The 23,420-nt window shown below is 37.3% G+C and overlaps 1 protein-coding gene across 1 annotated transcript in view; it reads left to right on the top strand.

Moving 5' to 3' along the window:
- LOC135203049 (fibrillin-1-like) overlaps positions 1-23,420 on the top strand; it is a 141,760-nt gene that overhangs the window by 115,201 nt on the left and 3,139 nt on the right. The window contains exons 30-47 of the mRNA XM_064232635.1: positions 3,128-3,937; positions 4,162-4,287; positions 4,424-4,669; positions 5,147-5,292; positions 9,462-9,570; positions 9,933-10,097; positions 11,897-12,004; positions 13,098-13,277; positions 13,830-13,939; positions 14,127-14,357; positions 14,959-15,183; positions 15,346-15,841; positions 15,997-16,172; positions 20,152-20,349; positions 20,785-20,889; positions 21,588-22,307; positions 22,540-22,671; positions 23,000-23,152. Coding sequence (XP_064088705.1) covers positions 3,128-3,937; positions 4,162-4,287; positions 4,424-4,669; positions 5,147-5,292; positions 9,462-9,570; positions 9,933-10,097; positions 11,897-12,004; positions 13,098-13,277; positions 13,830-13,939; positions 14,127-14,357; positions 14,959-15,183; positions 15,346-15,841; positions 15,997-16,172; positions 20,152-20,349; positions 20,785-20,889; positions 21,588-22,307; positions 22,540-22,671; positions 23,000-23,152 — 4,436 coding nt within the window. The remainder of the gene's footprint in view (positions 1-3,127; positions 3,938-4,161; positions 4,288-4,423; positions 4,670-5,146; positions 5,293-9,461; positions 9,571-9,932; positions 10,098-11,896; positions 12,005-13,097; positions 13,278-13,829; positions 13,940-14,126; positions 14,358-14,958; positions 15,184-15,345; positions 15,842-15,996; positions 16,173-20,151; positions 20,350-20,784; positions 20,890-21,587; positions 22,308-22,539; positions 22,672-22,999; positions 23,153-23,420) is intronic.

The following is a 23,420-nucleotide window of genomic DNA, read 5'->3' as shown; positions in this document are numbered from 1 at the left end:
CATTTTATTCCATATTACAATACAGTAGTGCCTCAGGATACGAAATTAATCCATTCTGAAGCAGCCTTCGTAACCTGATTTTTTCGTATCTTGAACCACATTTTACATGTAAATTGCCTAATTTGTTCCAAGCCCTACAAAAACACCCCAGTAAATTTTATAATAAAGCTAAATTGACCAATAAACAATGAAATACAACAATTTGGACCATTCAATACCTAACATAAACTACATATACTATATGTACCTGTAAATAAAGTGTATTAGTGTACATGGTACAAGAAATACTGTACGTACATATATAGTAAAATGTGGAACCTTGCCTTTCGAGTTAGGTGATCTCCGAAAGTGGCGACAGAGGAGGAGGACAAATGGCAGAAAACATGAAGACTTAAATTTACGAAACATTAAAAAATGGCAGAAAACATTAACACTACACTTTAGAAAACACATTAACAAATGGCAGAAAACATTAACACTTAACTTTCCAAAAAACTAAAATTAATTATTTTTTTTGCCTTTTTTTGATTTTTTAATTTTTTTTACTTATTTATACTTTACATTTTTTACAAAATTTAAATTTCTTCACCATTTTCAACTTTCTGTTTCTTCGTATCACTTGGATCTTCCTGTTTGCTTACTACTACTGAAGGCCTCTTTAAAAAATAATTATCCAAGGAAGATTGCTTCTGTCTGCTTTTCAATGTTCCTGAAACGACTTAGGCAAACGTCATCGAACTGCGCAAGCATACGACCTGTTTAAGCCTTTTCGGTGTCTCTTTTCTACAAATGATTGCACTTTATGTAAAGTAGCTAAAACATCCTTAATTTCTGCAGTTGTCATTGGGTCGTTGCCCTCCTCCTCGCCGCTGCTAGAGAACTCTTCTTGAACGACGTTCTGTTGCATGGCCTCCAACTCCTTCAGGTCATCTGTCGTAAGCTCCTCTTGGTGCTCCTCGAGAAGGTCATTGATATCGTCCTCGTCGACGACCAGCCCCATGGACTTGCCGAGAGCAACGATCTTGTCAAGATCTGGTTGCGAAACAATTTTAGGATCGTCAACTGATTCTGAATCTAAATCAGCTTCACCCACGTTGAATCCCTCGAAGTCTCGGGCAGATACGGCATCAGGCCAGAGTTTCCTCCATGAAGAATTCAAGGTTCGCCTTGAAACCTCCTGCCAAGCTTGATCGATGAGTCGGATGCATATGACGATATCGAAATGCTCCTTCCAAAATTCACACAAGGTGAGGTTTGTGGTATCGGTGATGTCGAAACATCTCTTGAAAAGATGTTTCGTATACAGCTTCTTGAAGTTCGATATCACTTGCTGGTCCATGGGCTGGAGGAGAGGGGTGGTGTTAGGCGGGAGATAAAGAACCTTGGTGAAATAATGCTCCACTAGGATATCTTCCTCGAAGCCAGGAGGGTGAGCAGGGCCATTGTCCAACAACAGCAGACATTTCAGAGGGAGGTGCTTCTCTTCCAAGAATTTCTTCACTGTCGGGCCGAAACACAGATTTACCCACTTGGTGAACAAAAGTCTCGTTACCCAGGCTTTCGCATTAGCCCTCCACATCACTGGAAGCTTCTCCTTTAGCACTTTGTGGGCCTTGAAGGCTCAAGGAGTCTCTGAATGATACACAATTACGGGCTTGACTTTACAATCCTCACTAGCGTTGGAACATAGTGCGAGCGTAAGCCTTTCTTTCATAGGCTTATGACCGGGTAGCTTCTTCTCTTCCTCCGTGATGTACGTCCGACGAGGCATTTTTCCAAAAAAGGCCAGTCTCGTCACAGTTGAAGACTTGCTGAGAACTGTAGCCTTCGTTGAGAGTCATCTCGTCGAACGTCTTAATAAAGGCTTCGGCCGCTTTCGTGTCCAAGCTGGCAGCCTCCCCATGCCGCCACCGAATGGATCCCAGTCCGTTTATGGAATTTATCAAACCACCCACGAGAAGCCTTGAAGTCTGGGGTTGGCGTTGATGTCCCTTCTCCTCCGTCGTCTTCGGCCTGGGCAATCAGATCACCGAAAATAGCACTGGTCTTATGGCAGATTGCCGTCTCGGTTATCGTATCGCCAGTGATTTCTTTGTCTTTTATCCATACAAGAAGCAGCTCCTCCATCTCATCATGCACGTGGCTCCTCTTGTTGGACAAAATAGTCACGCCATTGGAAGGTGTAGCTGCTTTGATGGCTTCCTTCTGCTTAAGGATGGTGCCTATTGTCGACAGATTTTGGCCGTATTCCTTAGCGATCACACTCAACTGCATGCCATCTTTATACTTTTTAATGATCTCCATCTTTGTCTCCATAGAAAGCATCCTCTTCTTTCCGTGAACTTCAGCAACTTTCTTGGGACCCATCACTATAATTAAGTTAATTAAGTTCACACACAACACGATAAGGTAGAAAGCAAAATTACTTAACACAAATTTATGTTAACAAACAAAATATGTATATGTGAACGAACAAATTCAGCGTGCGTACGATAACGCTGGTGCGACGAAGTGGCCAAGGACGCCTTTATGTAGAGGCATGATTTGATAGATGCTGACCAATAGGAGAGCAGGATCTTATGGTGTTGACTAGCACCAGGAACCAATGGGAGAGTGGGAGGATGGTGGCGAGTCTACAGAGTTAGAGGCGCCCGAGTTTTAAAATTGTTCTTGGTGGTCTGGGCGAATCTCGTAACACCCTTTCGTAACCTGAATTATTTTCATATGCAGAAGCAAAAAAATCTTCGTCTTTGCTTTCGTAACTTGGATTTTTCTTAAGTTGGGACTTTCGTATGTCGAGGTTCCACTGTAATTGTTTATTATATCATTTTGTGTGTGTACAGTATGTCTATACAGTATAGCAATTAAAAATACGTTTTTTTCCATTGTTGTTATCGTTGATTTGGGTGTTTTTAGAGGGCCGGAATGGATCAAATTTTTGTCAGTTTTTTCATATGGGAAAAATTTAATTGAGATACAAGCAAATTGACTTATGAGCTCAGTCCAGGAACGAATTAGACATATCTCAAGGTATTACATACTGTGCATATGAGGTTTAGGAAGTGTGATATAGTTTACAATTGTTCTCTCAGAATTGAGATATACTATAATAATTTCTCTATTGCAGATGAATATAACTTGCTGTGTTACTCTGGCACCTCCACACGATTTCCAGCTGGGCCTATTGATTCTGATGTCAGATATCCCATTGGTCCAGACGGCCGACCTATTGGTCCAGATGGGAGACCCCTTCCTATCGGACCGGATGGGAGACCCATTGCTCCTGATGGAAGACCCGTTGGACCTGATGGGAGGCCAATTGGCCCTCCAGACGGTGCCGGCGAAAGACCTTATCCTATAGGTCCAGATGGAAGACCTATTGGCCCTGATGGAAAACCTTTGCCTATTGGACCAGATGGTAGACCAATTGGACCTGATGGCAGACCAATTGGACCTGATGGTAGACCACTTGGACCTGATGGCAGACCAATTGGGCCTGATAGGTATCCCATCGGCCCAGATGGAAGACCAATTGGCCCTGACGGTAGACCTCTTCCTATCGGACCTGATGGAAGGCCCATTGGACCTGATGGAAGGCCAATTGGACCTGATGGAAGGCCTATTGGACCACCTCTTGGGCCTGATGGCAGACCTCTCCCTATTGGGCCAGATGGAAGACCAATAGGACCAGATGGAAGACCAATAGGACCAGATGGAAGACCAATAGGGCCTGATGGATTGCCAATTGGTCCAGGGCAACCAGTTGATCCTGGTCAAGTCTACAATCCTATTACTGGCAGAGCAGAAGACTTTGATGAATGCGAGCTGATGGGACACATGATGTGTAAGAATGGACGCTGCATTAACACACTAGGGTCTTTCCGTTGCGAATGCAATCTAGGTTTTCGGTATGATGACCCAAGCCATATGTGTGTAGGTAAGTGATGTGTCAGCTAGTGTTGTATTTCCATTAATATTTCTTAAAACATTATTGTGAAACAGACTATTGTATTGTTGTATATGTCTTGCATATTTCTTCTTTCTTATAGCTAAGAATATCATTGTACTTTTTTCACACTGAACTGTAGTATGTGCTAAGGGGGATACTATACTGTGTATAAAAATCAGAAGATATACTTAATGTAATCAATACTTTTACAGATATTGACGAATGTACTGAACAGGCTCCGTGTCATGGACTGGCAAAGTGTGAGAATACGGTTGGAAGTTATCGATGCTCCTGTCCCACAGGGTACAGGATTAACAAACTTACAAATGACTGTATTGGTATGTACTGTACTTATCAGTAATATTCTGTCATGCATAAGTGTAGAGCATACATTCTTAGTGCCAAAAAAAATATAGTATACTTTAATCTTCCATGATGGAAATCTGACCTAGCCTAATCTACTGTACTTCACAGATATTAACGAGTGTGAACAGCAAGGCGTATGTCAACATGGTGTCTGCAACAATTTCCAGGGAAGTTTCCAATGTATTTGCGACCCAGGTTATGTACTAACAGCAGACCGTTCTTCCTGTATTGACCTCGATGAATGTGTCCGCTCTCCAGACATTTGTAATAATGGCACGTGCATCAACTCAATGGGATCCTTCAGGTGCCAGTGTTTCAGGGGTTTCAAAATCGGACCGAATCGAGATTGCATCGGTAAGTATGTGAGAAATACTTGTAGTTTAATTGGTTCCTAAAACTGGCTAAGTAGATTTTGTTCAGTTTAATGAAATGCCCAAGGATTTCCTTCCTTTTACAAAACTTCGATATGTTTCAGAACATTTTGTGAGGTGAAATTCGTTATGGGAGAATCAAATATAAACCTGTTACAAATGAGAGACTAGAGTTTTGTCTATTATTTTTTGTGTCTAGCCTTTTGTCTTTTATCATATCTATATTTTTTGTAATGTGAAACTGTGGTTTTTAATGACAGTTCAGTGTTTTGCTATTTTGATGTTAAGTATCGTATTCCTTTCCTTATTAATTTTACCATTTTCAATTTTTCATTTTTTTACCTTAATCATTGATTGAAAAAAATGGTAAGATAAGTATAAATGATCATAATTTTCAACTAGAGCTGAGAAATTACATCTTGAAAGCTATGATGTTTTCACAAAGTGCATTTTATTGCAGACATCAACGAATGCCTGATAACTGTTGGTCTCTGCCGCAATGGAAGATGCCGTAATACTGAGGGTTCCTTCACCTGCGAGTGCGCAGATGGTTATACACTCACAGCAGATGGCGAGCAGTGTCGAGACATAAACGAATGCTCAGAGGTATAGTGGAACCCCTGTATTCGCGGAAAATGTGTACCAGAATCCCCCCTGCCCCCCAATACCTAGGATACGAGAATACTTAGAATCGTATAAAAACACTTAAAATTGCCTATTCTGTCAGTTCAAACTGTAGAAAAACCAACTAAAAATGTTTATACAGGTAGTATTCAAATTACAATCATTTTTCTTACAATAATTCAATTTGACAATGGGGTTAGCAATTAATACTGGTATGACAGGCAGTGAGAGGCCAAATTCCAATCGCCTAACTTCTTTACCTCCATATCATTATACCATCTTCTAGTTATTAAAGTTCAAAAACAGCAAAAGAGAAGGATGAAAGTACTGTTTCAACATTATACCTGTTGCATAAATGTGTACAGCTATGAAAAACTGAATGAGAAACAACTTTTTTGCCAAGTACAACTGAATCTGATAACAACAACATCTGTTTTGCTTGTATTTCAACCATTGTATGATAGTAAACAATTACTGTCGTTATGTTATAAATTATGTTATGTAGAATAGGACTGATATAATTTTAAGTAATAACTTTACTTGCTATGAACAAAAGATCATCAAGGAAATAAACTGTTAACTTTAAACTGCAAGTTGTAGGTGAAATTGGAAAAATAATATTCAGGCAGCTAATGACTATTTTTGCGCATCGGCAACATTGATAAAACTCCCAAACTTTGATATGCCATCAAACTCAACTGTAGATAAAACTATGAGAAAATTATTTCAATCAAAACTGCTGGACATGAAAGAGCACATTTTACTGTTGTTTTCATGCCGATAAAAGGTAACATAAAGCTTGTACAGGCGGTCCCCGGGTTACGACGGGGGTTCCGTTCTTAAGACGCGTCGTAACCCGAAAATCGTCGTAAGCCGGAACGACGTTCTTGAAAACATGTCCACAGGGAAAATTTCACTACTAATTTGCAATTTTTCTTAGGGCCGTATCTCTAAAATTATCACTAATTTACTTTTTTCATGTGCAACACTGTGTATTCACAAATTACTGTATATTTTCACTAAAATACAAGAGAGAGAGAGAGAGATAGAGAGAGAGATTATTACATAAAACCATTAAATTCGTTGACCATTGTATGGCATTGTTAAGCTTGAGTGTCACTCGAGTTGAGGTGGGGAAATTGATACAGAAAAAGACAAAGGGAAGAATTTTCTTTTGAAATTATTTATCGTATTATTACTACTTCTATTATTATTATTATTATTATTATTATTTGAAAATATAATAAACACGTGCATCTACCATAAAAATTCTTTCATCTCAGTAAGAAAGAGGAATTATCCTTACAAGTGAAATGGAAAGGTCATTTTCATCTCTTTAAAATATGACCATTATGAATATTGTAATTAAAGTTTTATTATTATTATTATTATTATTTATATTATTATTATTCTTATTATATTATTATTATTATTAAATTAACTGAAATTATCAATAAACATTTTACATACTAGTACCATAAAAATTCTTTCATCTCGGTAAAAGAGAGAGAGAGAGAGAGAGGAGAGAGAGAGATGTGATCTCTCTTTGTTTATAACGCTTCCAGCGAAAGAGAGGGAGGGCGTTACCACTATGACTCATTATTATCTTGTGTGGCAAAAGAGAGAGAGAGAAAGAGAGAGAGAGAGAGTTAACCTTAATTAAAAGTGACATGGATAGATTAGTACGTATTGTATTTCTTTAAAATACTATCACATATGAATTTTGTAATTACAGTTGTTATTATTATTATTATTATTATTATTATTATTATTATTATTTGAAAGTATTAAAAACAAATAGTACAAGTACATAAAAAATCTCGAGTCTCAGTAAATGAGAGAGAGAGAGAGAGCGAGAGAGAGAGAGAGAAAGTCAGGACCACTGATTGCAACACTGCAGCTCTCCCCCAGCTCTTCCCCCTTTTGGCTGTCACAGAACATGATATATATCTGACAGTTTTAGTACCTGGAAAGGTTACAGAGAAGACTGGGATTTCCTTCAACAGAGAAGACTGGGATTTCCTTCATTCTTCGATAATTTTTTAAATATAAGCTAAAATCTTACTAATTCACTATGGTATTTTCTTTAATGAATTGATATTATTGCTGTATAAATTAATATTAATATTTGAAAATAGTAAATCATTTATTTATCATACTAAAAAACATATATCTTTGTAGTATAGAGAGAGAGAGAGAGAGAGAGAGAGAGAGAGAGAGAGAGAGAGAGAGAGAGAAAATTATAGTGATTATTTTCTTGAAAAATACAAAGAGAGAGAGAGAGAGAGGAGAGAGAGAGAGAGAGAGAGAGAGAGAGAGAAACTGTGCTAAACTATAAAGGATTCTTATCTTATCATAATATGTGTTTTTTAAAAGCATCGTAAACTCAGAGCGTCGGAAGCGTCAGCGTCGTAACCTCGGAACAAGCGTCGTAACCCAGGGGGGATTTTTCAATGAATATTTAAGAAAAAGCGTCGTAACCTCGGAACGTCGTAAGCCGGACCCGTCGTAACCCGGGGACCGCCTGTATTATGATGAAAACAAGTGAAAATAATGAACAGAGTCCCTGGATTTTTATGCAATCTATTAACTGAAAAAATAATTTAGTTCACAATAAGACATATTAGTCATATTTCGACTTTAAAACACGCTGTATAACAAAAAATGACTTTGTTCCATATAAGTAAAGTATGTAGATCTTCATTTATGCTAATTAGGAGCAAGAACATTCGCTTAGAATTGAGTTAAATACAGCGAAATAAACTCATATTTGCCATCAGCTGATTTCCAAACCAAAACATTGTCTGCTATTTTATTATTTTATAATACGATAATATGAGGATACATACAGTATTATTGGATACAGAAAAGTAATGTATAACTTTAAAGAAAAAAAAAAGCTTCATGGTGTGAGGTTGTAATGAGACAGAACTGAGTACTAACTGATTTATTACCTGGGCACGAGGTAATAAATCAGTGCCCGACCCCCGAGTCTTGCGACCCGCACACAGGCAGAGGAGGATTTATGTTTCTTAACAGTTAAAATGACAATAGCAAAAGACATAATGGACATACATTGATGAATTATATATTGGCGAAAAGGCCAGGAAATTCTACATATACAAATATATACATGTGATTCTTGCTGCTTTGCCAGATGAGATACATACAACATTGTGATATATAGGTAAAGAAGGTCTTTACAATGGAAAAGATGCATATTTATTATATTGTTATACGTAGCTATCAGCAAGCCTGACACCATTCAATTATGCTGAAATCAGACCGAATCTGAGTCTCGTCTCTTTTTTAATTTCTTTTTGTACTGAATTATCATACGATCTGATTTGTGTTAAGTGTTCAGTTTCTTTCTGTACTGGATTATCATATGTCAGAATGCTTTAAACCTCCAGAATTAGCCAATATTGATAATTATTATACTGTATATGTAGTATAGAGTATTCTGTAGGCTAGGCTACTGCATATGCATATGATATATCATAGTGTACACTAGGCTAACTCTTGTTGGTGTTATTCAATTTCTCTTTGTACTGAATTGTCATAAGTCATTATGCATTGAACCAAGAGAATTAGGTATTATTAATAATGACTATAGTGTATATGCATAGAGTAACTATACTGTGTAGTGTAGGCCAGTTATATGTATATGTGAAGATGGTACTTATTACTCTAGTGTACAGACTAGGCTATATTTGAGATACGATTTTTTCAACAAAAGATGGGTTTTTTGGAACCTAACCTCATTGTAAGTAAGAGAATACCTGTACCTGGTTTTTTCAAAGTTTTATCACAAAAAGTGCATTTAATCATGAAGTTGATATGAAAATACAGTAATTGGTGGATATTCCCATGGAAAAATACTGCCAAGAAGCAAATTTCCAGCAAATAATGGGTATCTAAGTTCCATAGAGAAATCCGCTAATCCAGAGTGCGAATAGGGGGGTCGACTGTACTATGTTCATCAACATTGTCATAGATGATTCTAGAATTAATTTTTTTTTTGTTAAATTCAAAATTTTGCTCAGTATTGGGATTACTTGGTTATGTGCTTGAATGAATAATTGTAACTTAGTTGATTCTTTTTTATCCTTTGTGGGTTTTTATTTTCTTTTCTTTTTTCATCTTTATAGCGGGAAGACATTTGTCCAGCACCTGGACGTTGCCAGAATTTGATGGGTTCGTTCGTTTGCGACTGTCCCGAAGGTTTCACACTATCCCCAGATGGCATGAGTTGCATTGGTATGTGTTGTTTCTTTTTGATCGACTTATACTCACATCTTTGTCCTATTCTATGGTCTATTCTCTGAAAAGAATGAATAACAGAACATTTTAATGTATTAGGTGATGCACAGAAAAATTACTGATTTGCACATTTGCTTAATCACCTGCCAAAGAAGAAATTACATATATTTATTTTATAGATTGTAATGAACAATATTCTAGTATATTTTTTTAAAACTGTTCTAAATACGTCAGTTTGCATACCTTGTAAAATTCATGAACAGAAGCCATTTCTTCTAAAGTATTGCCATCTATAGTACTGTCATATTTTATGTGAATAGAATTTATGGATACCACAGTGAACTGCTTTCTTATTTCAGATATCAATGAGTGTTACACCATTGAAGACATTTGTGAAAATGGTGAATGTATCAACGGTAGAGGAACTTTCGAGTGTGTCTGCCCACCAGGTTTCGAACTTAGTCCAGATGGAAAGAAATGTGTAGATCAGAGACGAGATGAGTGCTATGAAAAATTCAGAAGAGGTAAGCTTCATAGTATGTTTTAGCATCATTATTGCAGCCTGTTTCTCTCTCATTTCACACTGTACATACATGAGTGATTTGAATAAATCTTTTGCATTTTTGTATTGCTTTGCTTCCTGTTGCTTTGCTGTTTTTCTTTACTATTCCATATACATATTCTGTTTAATAATTTTACTTTTATTTTCTATGTCCTACGTCCTACGTTATTTACTTCATACTCTACATACATTCACACAAACATATTTGTAAGATATTAGTTATCTGCTTTTAGCAACCAGGTGTGTATACTTGAAATCACTCAGAGCATATATGTAGTGTGTACCGACAGAAAATTGAACAAAATTTAATCGATAATGTGGCGGGATCACAAGCTTAGAAAAAACAAGTAAACTCCCCACAGTTACGTTAATCGTACCAGCTAACAAAATATCCCACACTCACACTTTCCCCTTTACGTTACCTTTAACCTGCAGGACAATTGGTTCAATGAAATACCAAACACACAAAACACAAACAGGTACTCACCTCTGGCTTCTGATACTCAGGGCTAGCCTGTGCTGTCCGCTGGATATAGGGTAAAAAACCGCATGGTACAGGGGTGGACCATGTACAATCAATGTGTACAACCCCAAAAAAAGTACATTATAACGCGTCCTGACATCGGAGATGGGCATCAGACACGACTTGTTATTGGTGAGAAACGGAGCTAAAGACCTCTACTCCGGTGTCAGGACGCGTTATAATGTACTTTTCTTGGGGTTGTACACATTGATCGTACATGGTCCATCCCTGTACCATGCGGTTTTTTACCCTAGGCTATAGGCTAGCCGACACAACCACCGCCGACAACCAAACACAACCCAACCACCTGAGACCCACAACCCCACAACAACTCAATAACCCAACAAATCACTGCAGACGAACACCAACAGCCCGAAAGAACACGACAACCACACGACTTACATAAGCACAACAACCTGCCAAAACCAACACTGCCCCAACCACCACTCACAGACACCAAAAATGCACCACCAACCTCCTTAACCTCACCACAGCCAGACAGACACACGCACAACAACTTCACAACCCCAAAATCTATCAAACAACACCAAAACAACTAACCACCAAAGGATAACTGCTGTCAAAACCAACTCTGACTTCACCAGAGCCTCACTGCTTACAACTCTTGTAACAGACTTCCACTGACTTACCACAGAGTGCCACAACAGACATGCTTCCGACCGCCATTTAACCACTCCCATTCATTCTTCCACCAATCTCTCTCTCTCTCTCTCTCTCTCTCTCTCTCTCTCTCTCTCTCTCTCTCTCTCTCTCTCTCTCTCTCTCTCTCTCTCTCACAACCTTTGGAGACATTTTCAAATATAAACTATCATTACTCCTCCACATTTTCAAATATAAACTATCATTACTCCTCCATAATAGTATAATAGTAGTGAATTTAAATGCCATCTGTAGAGTCCTGTAAGGCCTGCATTACAATTTGACACAAGAAGTGATGGATGTTAGTTTCTCATTATAAAATTGTTTGGCTGAAGGCAAGGATGTAGAGTATAGATTTTAAGTGTGTCTTGTTAATGAGTGCTCTATGATGTCATATAACTTAACTCTATTGATCATAAACAAAAGACATTATTCATGATTATCGTAAATGTTTCCAGAATCACTATGGAAATGTGTTGGGTACTTGATATCATTTATATTTTAATACTGAGTATGTATAATATCTCCCAAGTCTATTCGTAACAGCTACAACTAATCACAATTATTTTGATTTCAAGGTATTTGCTCAGACCCGCGGCCTGTTCGAATACTGAAGAAGGAGTGCTGCTGCTCCTCGGGCGCTGCCTGGGGGATTTCATGCGAACGTTGCCCTCCCAGAAGTTCACGTGAGTCATTTGCACTCAGAAGGGTTATAAGAGTGCACACTGTACTTCATCATATTTTAGATATAATTCCAGTTTTGGGGTGGAACAGTCTCCCTGTGGAGGTTGTCCAGTTGGAACCTCAAAAGTTCAAGCGAAGATGCAATGCATTACTGCAGCAAAGCAATTCTCTGTATTTTATAATTTACTTTCACTTTGTCTATTTATCTATAAATTTGTTAATTTACTTTTTCTTTTCTAATAATTAATCTCTTCTTTCTTCATTTCCTGTTACCTTCTGTTACTTCTTTCAAATGAACACTGTATCCTTTTTAAGCTTGAATTTCAAATCAGTGGCCTGTGTGGGCTTGCTCAATATGAATAGGGTTCATCTCCTGAATAATAATAATAATAATAATAATAATAATAATAATAATAATAATAATAATAATAATAATAATAATAATAATAATAATAATAATAATAATTTTTTATGGTAATGCAGAAATCTGGTTGAAGGCTCAGAGGGGGCTGGTAGTAGTGAACAGAGGTGTGGGAAGTGATAATAAAAGAAGCATCTTAGATGCCCTTACTAGCAAGCACACCAGAAGCAGTAAAGCATGAGGCCCTTAGTAATACATTAGTAGTAGTAGTGACATCTTATTATCAGTGGAATTGATCATATAATTTCAACTACCTATTAAATAAATTAGTAATTTATTTTGTCTTAAAGAGTGACTTTGTTTATACCCAATACAGCCACCACAATACTTATAAATGAGTTACGTTCCAGATGACCATTTGTATGGTGAATTGTATTTTAGTTGGTTACTGTAATTTTCATGCCTATTTGAATACAGTTTGAAATAAAATTGATATAGTACTGTACATTTTTTCATCCTAAAACACAATACTACACTGTACATAAAGTAATGTATATACAGAATTAGATGCATAAAACAAAATTCAAAATTATGGGTGGCATAGGGAAGCATTCTGAACACAATTTTTATTTGTGATCTATTTGTTTTTATTTCAGAATGTTTGTAAGTTGAAAGTTCGTAAGTAGGGTGGTGTCTGTATAAGTAATTCTTCTAAGATTTCCTTTCCTTTTCAGCCGAGTTTGAGAAACTCTGTCCTTCTGGGCCAGGCCGCTCAGAGTCTGGTGCAGATCTCAACGAGTGTGAAATCATGCCTGGATCATGTGAAGGAGGTGACTGCGTTAACACGGATGGGTCCTTCCGTTGTGAGTGCCCCATGGGATATGTTTTGGATAGCACTGGTCGCCGCTGTATTGGTAAGTGGACTGCATAAAAAAACCTAGAAAATATTTTTTAATAAAATTTTATTTCTTGACTGCAAGTACTAAATGATTGGCTAGTGTTAATTTGAGTTAGTGTTTTGATTAAGTGATTATGTTGGATGACCTCGAATATGTAAATTTTTAGCCACTTTTTTGGAAAAAATGTAGGCACGCCATCTCATTAAATATGGTTCATATTAAACCATTACATGGCTAAATTTTATAGTACGTATTGTCAGTTTTTAAATTTTAAAGTCATTTGTGTTTAAAATTAAAATAATGCATATTATAGTAATGATTTGCACAGAGCTCATTTTGCATTCAAACCAGAGTCAAAATGTGATAGTACATGATAATTGTTACTTATGTAATGCTGGTGCCGCAAGTTGACAAAGAACTTAAAGTGCTAAACCCTACTCACTTGATCTGTAATATTTTTCAAGATCATATATAAGTAGTGCTACCTATAAATTTTGTTTACTGCAGCAATAATTTCTGCTATTTTGAAATTCCAGTTTTAATTATAAACTGTATTTTTATTTTCAGATGATAACGAATGTGCTGTTGCCAATATATGTGGCAATGGCACATGCAGTAATGTGGAGGGAGGGTTTGAATGTTCCTGTCAAAATGGATTTGCTCCAGGCCCTATGCAGGTGCATTGGCATATATTTCTTTTGATGTTTCTTTTGTAATGGTCTCTGTAGTCATGAATTCCATATTGCCCCCTTCTCCTTTCTGCTTGTATGTGTTTTATATGCCTTATAAAAGATCAGTGATATTATTTTATAAACACGTTTTACTCTTCACCAAAACTGCTATTTTAGTTCAATCTACTTTCAGACATGCGAGGATGTTGATGAGTGTGAAGAACTTGGACATCAGTGTGCGTTCCGGTGTCACAATATGGCCGGAGCATTTAGGTGCATTTGCCCCTATGGTTACACACTAGCACCAGATGGCCGTCATTGCCAAGATGTTGATGAATGCTCCACTCCAGCTAATAACTGTAGATTCTTATGCAAAAATCTCATTGGAACATTCATGTGCATATGTCCTGAAGGGTATCAGCAGGTATGGTCTTGTGCCTTATTTTCATACAGCCTCTTAAAATATTCTGAAGGATATAATTCCTTAGCTTATTTTACTAAGCTGATAAAGCTAATTGTCATTTATTTTTGCTGTGTGATTGTTCTAGAAATTTTGTTTGGTGACATCCTTTTAAATGTTTATATATAAATACATATACAAATTGTGTAACTTTCTGAACACAAATTTTATGCTTCAGCAAACCAAGCTCTTGAAATATAGTATGAGCCATTTATTTTGGTGTGTGGAATGACAGATTAGTTTATTATTGTCTCATTCAAGTAAAAGGGGAGACAATAATGGGCAATTTTAGTTTTTGGACTAAATCCATGAACAGTCAAACCAGTGAACTTAGAATACCAAAAGAAGTAAGGCAGAATGTGCGTTGATGCAGTATTGTAGCTGAAATACTGCTTAATTAGTACTATTGCATGTGAAGCTCACTTTTACATCAGTGATGATTTGGTCTGGTAGAACTTGGTTATGACTGCTATAATACAGGTAGACTTGTAGAAAAGACTATGAAAGTATCTTCAGATTAATGAGGAGGATCCATGACTTACAGTAAGATACATCACATAAACAGGTTGGCATGACTGATGACTGCAAAGACGTCAATGAGTGTGCCCTCAACCCAAATATTTGTGAGAGTGGACGCTGCATCAATACCAAGGGCTCATATAGATGCGAATGTTACGAAGGATTTGAACCAAGCAGGGATGGAAAGGAATGTCTTGATCGACGAGAGGGTTACTGTTTCAGACAGCTTGTTGGTGGTATGTGCTCAACGACAAGCAATGACCTAGCAGAGGTAAGGATCCCTGTTACTTGCAAGAGTTTAGGGAGTGATTATTGCTGTCAAATGCTGTTATTTTAATCTGTTTACTTGACTTAAGTCACCATGACTAGGTTGTGAAATGAAGGAAAATATTATCCCAAAATAAATAGCAGTTCTTAATCTCTCTCTATTCAGGTTACAAAAGCAGACTGTTGTTGTACAATGGGTCTTGCTTGGGGCCCAATGTGTGAACACTGTCCACGCCGAGGATCTCCAGAGTACAGTGCCATATGTATGGAAACTGGATTCTCCATTGATGGCCTTGACATTGATGAATGTCAAACAATACCTAATTTATGCAGAAATGGAAAGTGCATCAATACGATGGGATCTTATCGCTGTATCTGTGATAAAGGCTATAAACCTGATCACTCAGGAACACGTTGCATAGATGTGAACGAATGTGAGCGTACTCCACCTCCTTGCAAATTCACTTGCCAAAACACAGAGGGATCGTACCGATGTTCGTGCCCACTTGGGTACACACTTAATCCCGATGGAATCACTTGTCGAGACTTGGACGAGTGTGCCACTGGCCAACATACTTGTCAGCATGAGTGCGTTAATACACAAGGGTCGTATAAGTGCACATGTGCTCAAGGGTATAACGAAGTTGGAGAACAGTGCCTAGGTACAGTATTGGTTCATTATGTTTTCCTGCAGAGCAGTTTACATTCTTCAATTAAGTTGTTAAATGTGTCTCTTTGCTAGTGGTTTGTTGATATGTTCATTTAACCTTCAGTTTTATTGTAATTATACTGTTAATTGTTCTCTCTCTCTTTCCAGATATTAACGAATGCCTGGAACAGACTGGTCTTTGTGGTCCTCTTGGTACTTGCATCAACACTATGGGAAGCTTCAAATGCATGTGTCCTAGAGGATACAAAGTAGATCCTTCAGGAACAATGTGCATTGACTCTGATGAATGTACTGTCGATGGTTCCTGTGAAACTGGCTGTGAGGTAAAGTATATAAAAATGTAGGTTTGTTTATTATACAATTGAGTAACAGATAAAGAACAACAATAATATACAGTAATACCTCGATCTTAGGCGACTCGAGTTGTGCAAGTTCACAGGCACATAAACTTTTCACAGGAACCTAACTAATTGGCATACGCAAATTTTTTAACAGATGCACAATTGTGAAATCCTCGAAAAATCATGCCATAGTATGTTTAATTTTCGAATTAATTTATAAGTTTTTATGCATGATACAAAAGTACATACTTACAGCATGTACAGTTAGTGTACTTTTACAAGATGTGATACCCATTTCCAAAGTTACTGCATTTTTCAAAGATGGATACCCTTGCAGAAAGTGTTTGCTTAATTTTTGAAGTACATTTATAAGTTTTCTCACTTTTAAGTGTAAAATTGGTATGGAAAATTTGTATCACAGTGTTCCCCCCGCATTCACGGGAATGTGTACCAGGCACCCCCGTGAATAGTTAAAACCCACGAATAGTTAAAACCACCACAAAAAATGCTTATAACCCCATTTTGAAAGTTCAGATACCCTAAATAACATCTTACTTCAAATATACCTAAAATTACTAACCTATTACTGTATTAATCTTTGAGGTTATATTATTGATATCATTTCAAAGTCATCTTAAACATTTTATTACAAATATATACCATACATTGCCAATACAGTGAGAGAGAGGGCAGAGAGAGAGGAGAGAGAGAGGGAGAGATAGAGAGGAGAGAGAGAGAGAGAGAGAGAGAGCATTGAATGGCAACATCATATATCTGACCATCAAGAGTGAAATTATTAATTATTTCTGAGGCAGGGAGAATAATAATGGAGAGAGAGAGAGAGAGAGAGAGAGAGAGAGAGAGAGAGAGAGAGAGAGAGAGAGAGAGAGAGAGAATAATTCCTAGACTCCGACTCCTTCCCCTCCGCCAATTCATATATCAAACTGTCATTTACTCCCCCGCCCTCCTTTCTCCAAGTGGATAAAAAGACTGGGAATCGCCATATTTTATTAATCTTATTAATATTTGAAAAATAGTTATAAGGTAAATCATTTATTTATACTACAAAACAAATAAACATACTCAAGTAGAGAGAGAGAGAGAGAGAGAGAGAGAGAGAGAGAGAAATATTATTGTTATTGTTGAATCTCATTAAACTTGATATTATTTTAAAACTAGCACTGTATATTATTATTTTACCATAAAATGTAGTAATGCCCTTAAAGATATACATACTGTATACATACACTTCCAGCCCAAACAGAGGGCGAGAGTTACCACTATGACATTCGTGTATCTCTTGTGGCAAAAGAGAGAGAGAGAGGGTTATCCTTATTTAAAAGAGTGAAATGGATAGATTATTATATTTCTTTAAAATACTATCACATGAATTTTGAAATTAGTTATTATTATTATTATGCAAAAATTTACGTGGGTTTATACCAAATTTCTTTAACTTTCCTTATTGAAAACCGAAATTGGAGTACTTAACATAGATGTAGATGCCATTGGTGCTTCAGCCATCTTAAAATTAAATCCAAATTTGTGAAACAAATACGCACAAATGAAAAAGTGTTTTGTTTACACAAGTCCAAAAAGCAGGATGTCAGATGGCGCTAGCATCGGGCGGTAGATGTAGATGCCATTGGTGCTTCAGCCATCTTAAAATTAAATCCAAATTTGTGAAACAAATACACACAAATGAAAAAGTGTTTTGTTTACAAAAGTCCAAAAAGCAGGATGTCAGATGGCGCTAGCATCGGGCAGTGGCGGGGTGGTCCAAGACCGCTGTTACGGCACACCCCACATATGTAGGTTGACGAAGGAATAATCTAAATGGAAGACGACCTGTGGATAGTGGTTTTCACACGCCCTTTCTTTATACATGACGCCCTTAGGGTGCTCGCGCAAGGGTAGTAACCTCTGCATACCAATGCTAAAACTTTCTCTGGTATATTTGGAAACTATTTATATCAGAAAAGTAGCAAGAAGGACCTTTTCACCGGCGAACACAGGTCGACCCAGAAATATTAATAAACATATACACATCTACCATAGCAATTCTCTCATCTCAGTAAAAGAGAGAGAGAGAGAGAGAGAGAGAAATTACATGATCTAGAGTGGGCAACTCAACCTAGTTGGCAACTTTCACCCCCTCCTGTCACATTACTTGATATATTTGACAGCTGTTGGACCCCAGCCATCTCAGCTTGGCTACCTGGAGTTCAAAGACAAGATGCTGGGTAGAAAGGATATTCCTTCATTCTTACATAATTATTTGATTTATAAACTAAAATCTTGCTAATTCACTGTATTATTTTCTTTAATGAAGTGATATCATTGCTGTTTACATTAGTATTGATATTTGAAAATTAGTAAATCAATAATCATACAAAAAACATACATCTCTGTAAGAGAGAGAGAGTGTGTGTGATACAAGGTAATTACAGCATCTACCATTAGTGTATATACTTTTTCAAAATGCGATACCCAGTCACAAAGTTACTGCATTTTTCAAAGATGCTTTTAACGTTTAAATTGGTATGGAAATTTTGTGTATGCTATTTATATTTTTGAAAATATGACATACAAAGGCAGTAAGTAATTCACAGTGTTTGTCACTTAAGATGTCTATGGTCACGAGATGATGATATTCAGTCTTGCTCGATTGATATAATGAGTTTGTTAATGTTCTAGAAAACATATCAGAGACATAACTAAGAGTTGTCGTTCTGTGAAAATTACTTTCTTACCTTCGGAGAAAAGTGCTGGTGCAATCTGTATGTATTGTTCCATGTAATTACAGCTCATACAGTGATGTACTTCCACAAGATGTGATCCCATTCACACTTTTTAAAGATGATACCCCACCAGAGTTTTGCATACCTCACATGACCTGGAGATGATGCCGTTCGGTCAGACTGGCTTGATAATGTGAATTCGTTAACAAACTAAAATATATCAGAGACATAATTAAGAGTTGTATTATTGTCGTTCTGTGAAAATTACATTAGTGTCGTTCTGTGAAAATTACACTTTGTTACCCTGAAAGAAAAATGCTGTGCAGTCATCTTCACTCATTGTACTGCACAACTAATTCATCATCATCTTCAAATCAACCTTCATCACTGGTGAATACCCATACTTAATGGTTTTTTTATTTACAGTCCAATACATTTTTAATGTGCATAAAGTATGTACATTTCTCTCTCTCTCTCTCTCTCTCTCTCTCTCTCTCTCTCTCTCTCTCTCTCTCATTAGAACACTGTGAATGAATAGTAAAACCTGCTCATCTGCTCATAGAGATAAGTGTGCACATGGTGTCTCCTTGGATGGACTAATAAGTCTTTGAGACATCCTAATCCTTGTGATTCCTTGTAACTCTCAGTTGTTTATAGTTAACCCACACACTAGTACATAATTTTAAATTGATTGAAATTTACCTTCACCCTCTGCGAACATTAAGTATGTACACAATACTTGTTTTCTGTAGTTTATAGAATTGTGAACTTTTGTTATGATTGTTTTGTGAAGTTTACCTAGTGATGCAAATAAAACGTCTTTTACTCTGTGAGGGAAAAAGAAAATGACATCCCCCGAATTAGGGGTAACGTTAGTATACGTACAGAAGTTGTACTTACTGTAACTATTTTTATGTTGACCATTTATTTCTTTTTTAAGGGTAATGTATTGAACTAATTTTTAAATGAAATTACAGTAACTTTAATTTCATTTAATAGGTAGGGAGCATGAATAGGGTCTTATTTAGTGTTCAAACTAAAAAGTAAGCATTTACGTATTAGCATTTTTTGAGACCATGCCAAACTTACACTAAACTTTCCCCATGTGCGAGGGGGTCTGGAACCTAACCTCATGTAAGTTCAGGGTCTTACTGTACTTTGCTTATGTGTCTAATTGATTATTATTGCCCTGATAACTGTAATCTCAATTTTTATTGCAGAATGTGCAAGGAGGATTCTTGTGTGGCTGTCCAGATGGGTATCGCCAGCACTTCTACTACAATCAGTGCGTGGATGATGACGAGTGCTCACAGGGAACCATATGCGGGACAGCTGATTGTCAAAATACTCTTGGGTCATATAAATGCCTGTGCCCAAGTGGATATTCATTCAACTTTGCCCTGTTCCTCTGTATACAAGTGGGTATCTAAATTGGGCACTAAAGATGTACATTTTGCTCTACTTACGTGTGCTGTAATAAGGGTCAGTTGTATAGCCTCTCTTTGTTTATCAAGTCATGTCTGAGACTGAATTTACATTTGGTTTAGTTAAAGTAGAGAAATGACCCTTATTATGGCTGATAGGAAAATTGCTATAGTACCAACTTGTTGGGTCTACATTTAATTCTTTTGTCTACATTACAGATTTTTTTACTGATGGAAATTGATAGCCATTAGAGGACAGGATTAAATTTGTTGTACTCTGACAGCTGGTAATTATTATATAGAATATTAGAAAACACTCCTACATCTTAACATATTGGGTTGTTAACTCCTGAAATGATACTCAAGAATGAAAAGGATTTTACAAGGTGTCATAGCAGAATCATGATGATTCTTGTAATTGTTTTGCAGGTGGACGATAGCTGTATAGACAGTCCCTGTGCTTATGGTTGCAATGCCCTGGGAGATGATGCTGTTGCATGTGGGTGTCCATCAGGATTCTCAAGGATAGGATCAGTAAGTTGAAATGATAATTGCATGACCAGACCCAGTATGTGATCCATCCGATACTGCTCTGTTTTGGAAGTTATTTATTACAGATATTTTAAATCATCAACAGACTTCAGTTTTTGTGTATCTCATTACCAAAATCTTGTTTCCCAGTTGAATGTTGGACCTATTGAAATTCACACTTTTGTGCAGTTGTATTTGAACAGAATGCCAAAATATGTCGAGATCAATTGATGAATATAAAAATAAGGTACTCAAATTGATATTTCCTTAAAATTAATATTTAGGTATCAAAGATTAATTGTTGCTATTCGTGGGTCCAGAATAGTTAGTATTTTCAAGTTGAGTTCATTTGATTTTTCTTGGATCTCAATAAAGGAACAATTTATTTGAATATGAGTCCTGGTGGTGAATTAATTTGGGAATGCTGAACAATAATACAAGACCTATTTAATGTATAAAAAGTGATTGTTGTGTGCTTTATTTATATTCACTCCTTCAGCCTATCTTTGCAATGGTATTTGAATGCTTATGCACCTGAATGCATACCCAATCTATTGTATGGTGAGGTTACATATTTTGACAATAAAATATTCGTTAACTGGTAGCCAAAAGCACCTTTGCAAAAATACAAAATAGATGAACTTGACCCAGATTTTGAAGTGATCCTAATCATTTCTCGTTTTTTATTCTTCCAATGACAGGGCCATTGTATGTCTACTCTAAATCCTCCTGTTGGTAGTGGTGGGTTTGGTGCTGGAGGCGGATTTGCTGGTAGTGGTGGGGGATTTGCTCCAGGTGCTGGTGGTGGTGGTCCTGGATTTGGGAGAGGTGGTACTGGTTTTGGTGACGGTTCAGGATTTGGTGGCCCAGGTGCTGGATTTGGCCCAGGGGGAGGTCATGGAGGAGCTGGATATGGCCCAGGGGGAGGAGCTGGATTTGGTCCAGGAGGTGGTCCTGGAGGAGGAGGAGCTGGATTTGGCCCAGGGGGAGCTGGAGGTGGATTTGGTCCTGGTGGAGCTGCAGGTGGAGCTGGTTTTGGCCCTGGTGGGGCTGGATTTGGCCCAGGTGGGGGTGGATTTGGCCCAGGTGGAGCTTCGGGGGGACCTGGATTTGGACCAGGTGGAGCTTCAGGGGCTGGTTTTGGTCCTGGTGGTGGTTCAGGTGGGGTCTTTGGGTCTGGTGGTCAAGGAACTGGCTTTGGTGCAGGTGGGGCTGCTGGGCGGGGGTCTGTCCCAGGTGGAAGAGGAGGAGGAGGAGGAGGAGGGGCGGGAGGCTTCACAGACTCCTTCGGTAGCAGCTACGGTTCGTATGGCGGTGGTCAGTATGATTTGGGTGGTGTGCCAACGTTCCCAATAGGCCAGCAAGATCCTTACACAAATAATGAAAACATCATCTCCACTGAAGGCTGCTTCTCTTGCAAGGTAATCTTGAAAGGGACTTTTCAAACTGCATGAAATCTGGGATTGGTTTCTTTGCAAAGAATTGACATTTGTATTGTTGGTGATCTTGGCCATAAAAAAATCTTAAGTATAGTTTTGTATCTTGAAATAACTTATTTTTTTTATATCCGTAGTCTTGGGCCACAAATTAAAAGTGGAAAAATATTCCTGTGATTGCACTTGATAAAATATATTTCCTTCTCTGTTAATCCAGTTCAACGGCCAGGGTAGTTCAGGTAGACGTCGTCGTTCCACCCCAGGACATCCTGTAGCATTAGTTCCTGCCCCAGTCAATTCTACCGATAGTGAGGTGGTCTTAATTCATGCATATAACGATACTCACAGAGTAAGTACATTTTTATTTTGAGTGTACTGTATATTTATGAACAGTTATACTGTAGCCATACTTATTGTAGGTCTATTCGTGCCACTCTTAGGGCTGATAATTTATTCAGTACTGAACTGTGTGATTTCAGAGTTCATTATAATTGTTTTTTATACTGATTATACAACTCAGTAGCTTTTACTCTTATCTTATTATTACATCTGCATTTAGGATTTTCTCTTCCATCGACCAATAGTAGACTTGACGTTTCTGGAATATTATGTGGAACGGAATGGGACATAACACTTCTATATTGTTATATTGTCAAGCATACAATTCTTCATAACAGGTAGTTCGACGGAGTTTGGAAATGGAATTCAGGAGAGAAGACAGCATATCTAAAAAGGTAGCAAAGAATCCAATCATCCTAAGAGTTACATTAGAACAGACAAAACACAGAATAAGGATTTTGAAACTGAAACCAGCCATAACTTATCTTCAGGTATGTCACATGATGTAGTATGTGCATTACTGTAAGTTTTATGAATTTATTATACCCTGGGGCTACTTTGGGAACTTTTGTGAGCTTTGTCCTTTGAATAATGACAGATAATTGGGTTTTGAACCTTAACTTTGTTCTCCATAGTTTGAAAAAATACTGTCACAGTAATTGAGATTGGGGCTTAATATATTGTATGCTGTTGAATAACCCTTACTCATAGTATTGTTTTTTCAAATCACTAAATTTAAGCTTAGCCACTGATCTGTTG

The sequence above is a fragment of the Macrobrachium nipponense genome, chromosome 33 (assembly GCF_015104395.2).
Source record: "Macrobrachium nipponense isolate FS-2020 chromosome 33, ASM1510439v2, whole genome shotgun sequence".
Lineage (NCBI taxonomy): Eukaryota > Metazoa > Arthropoda > Malacostraca > Decapoda > Palaemonidae > Macrobrachium > Macrobrachium nipponense.
Note: the sequence above shows the minus strand (reverse complement) of the source record. Positions and strands in the feature narration are given on the sequence as shown.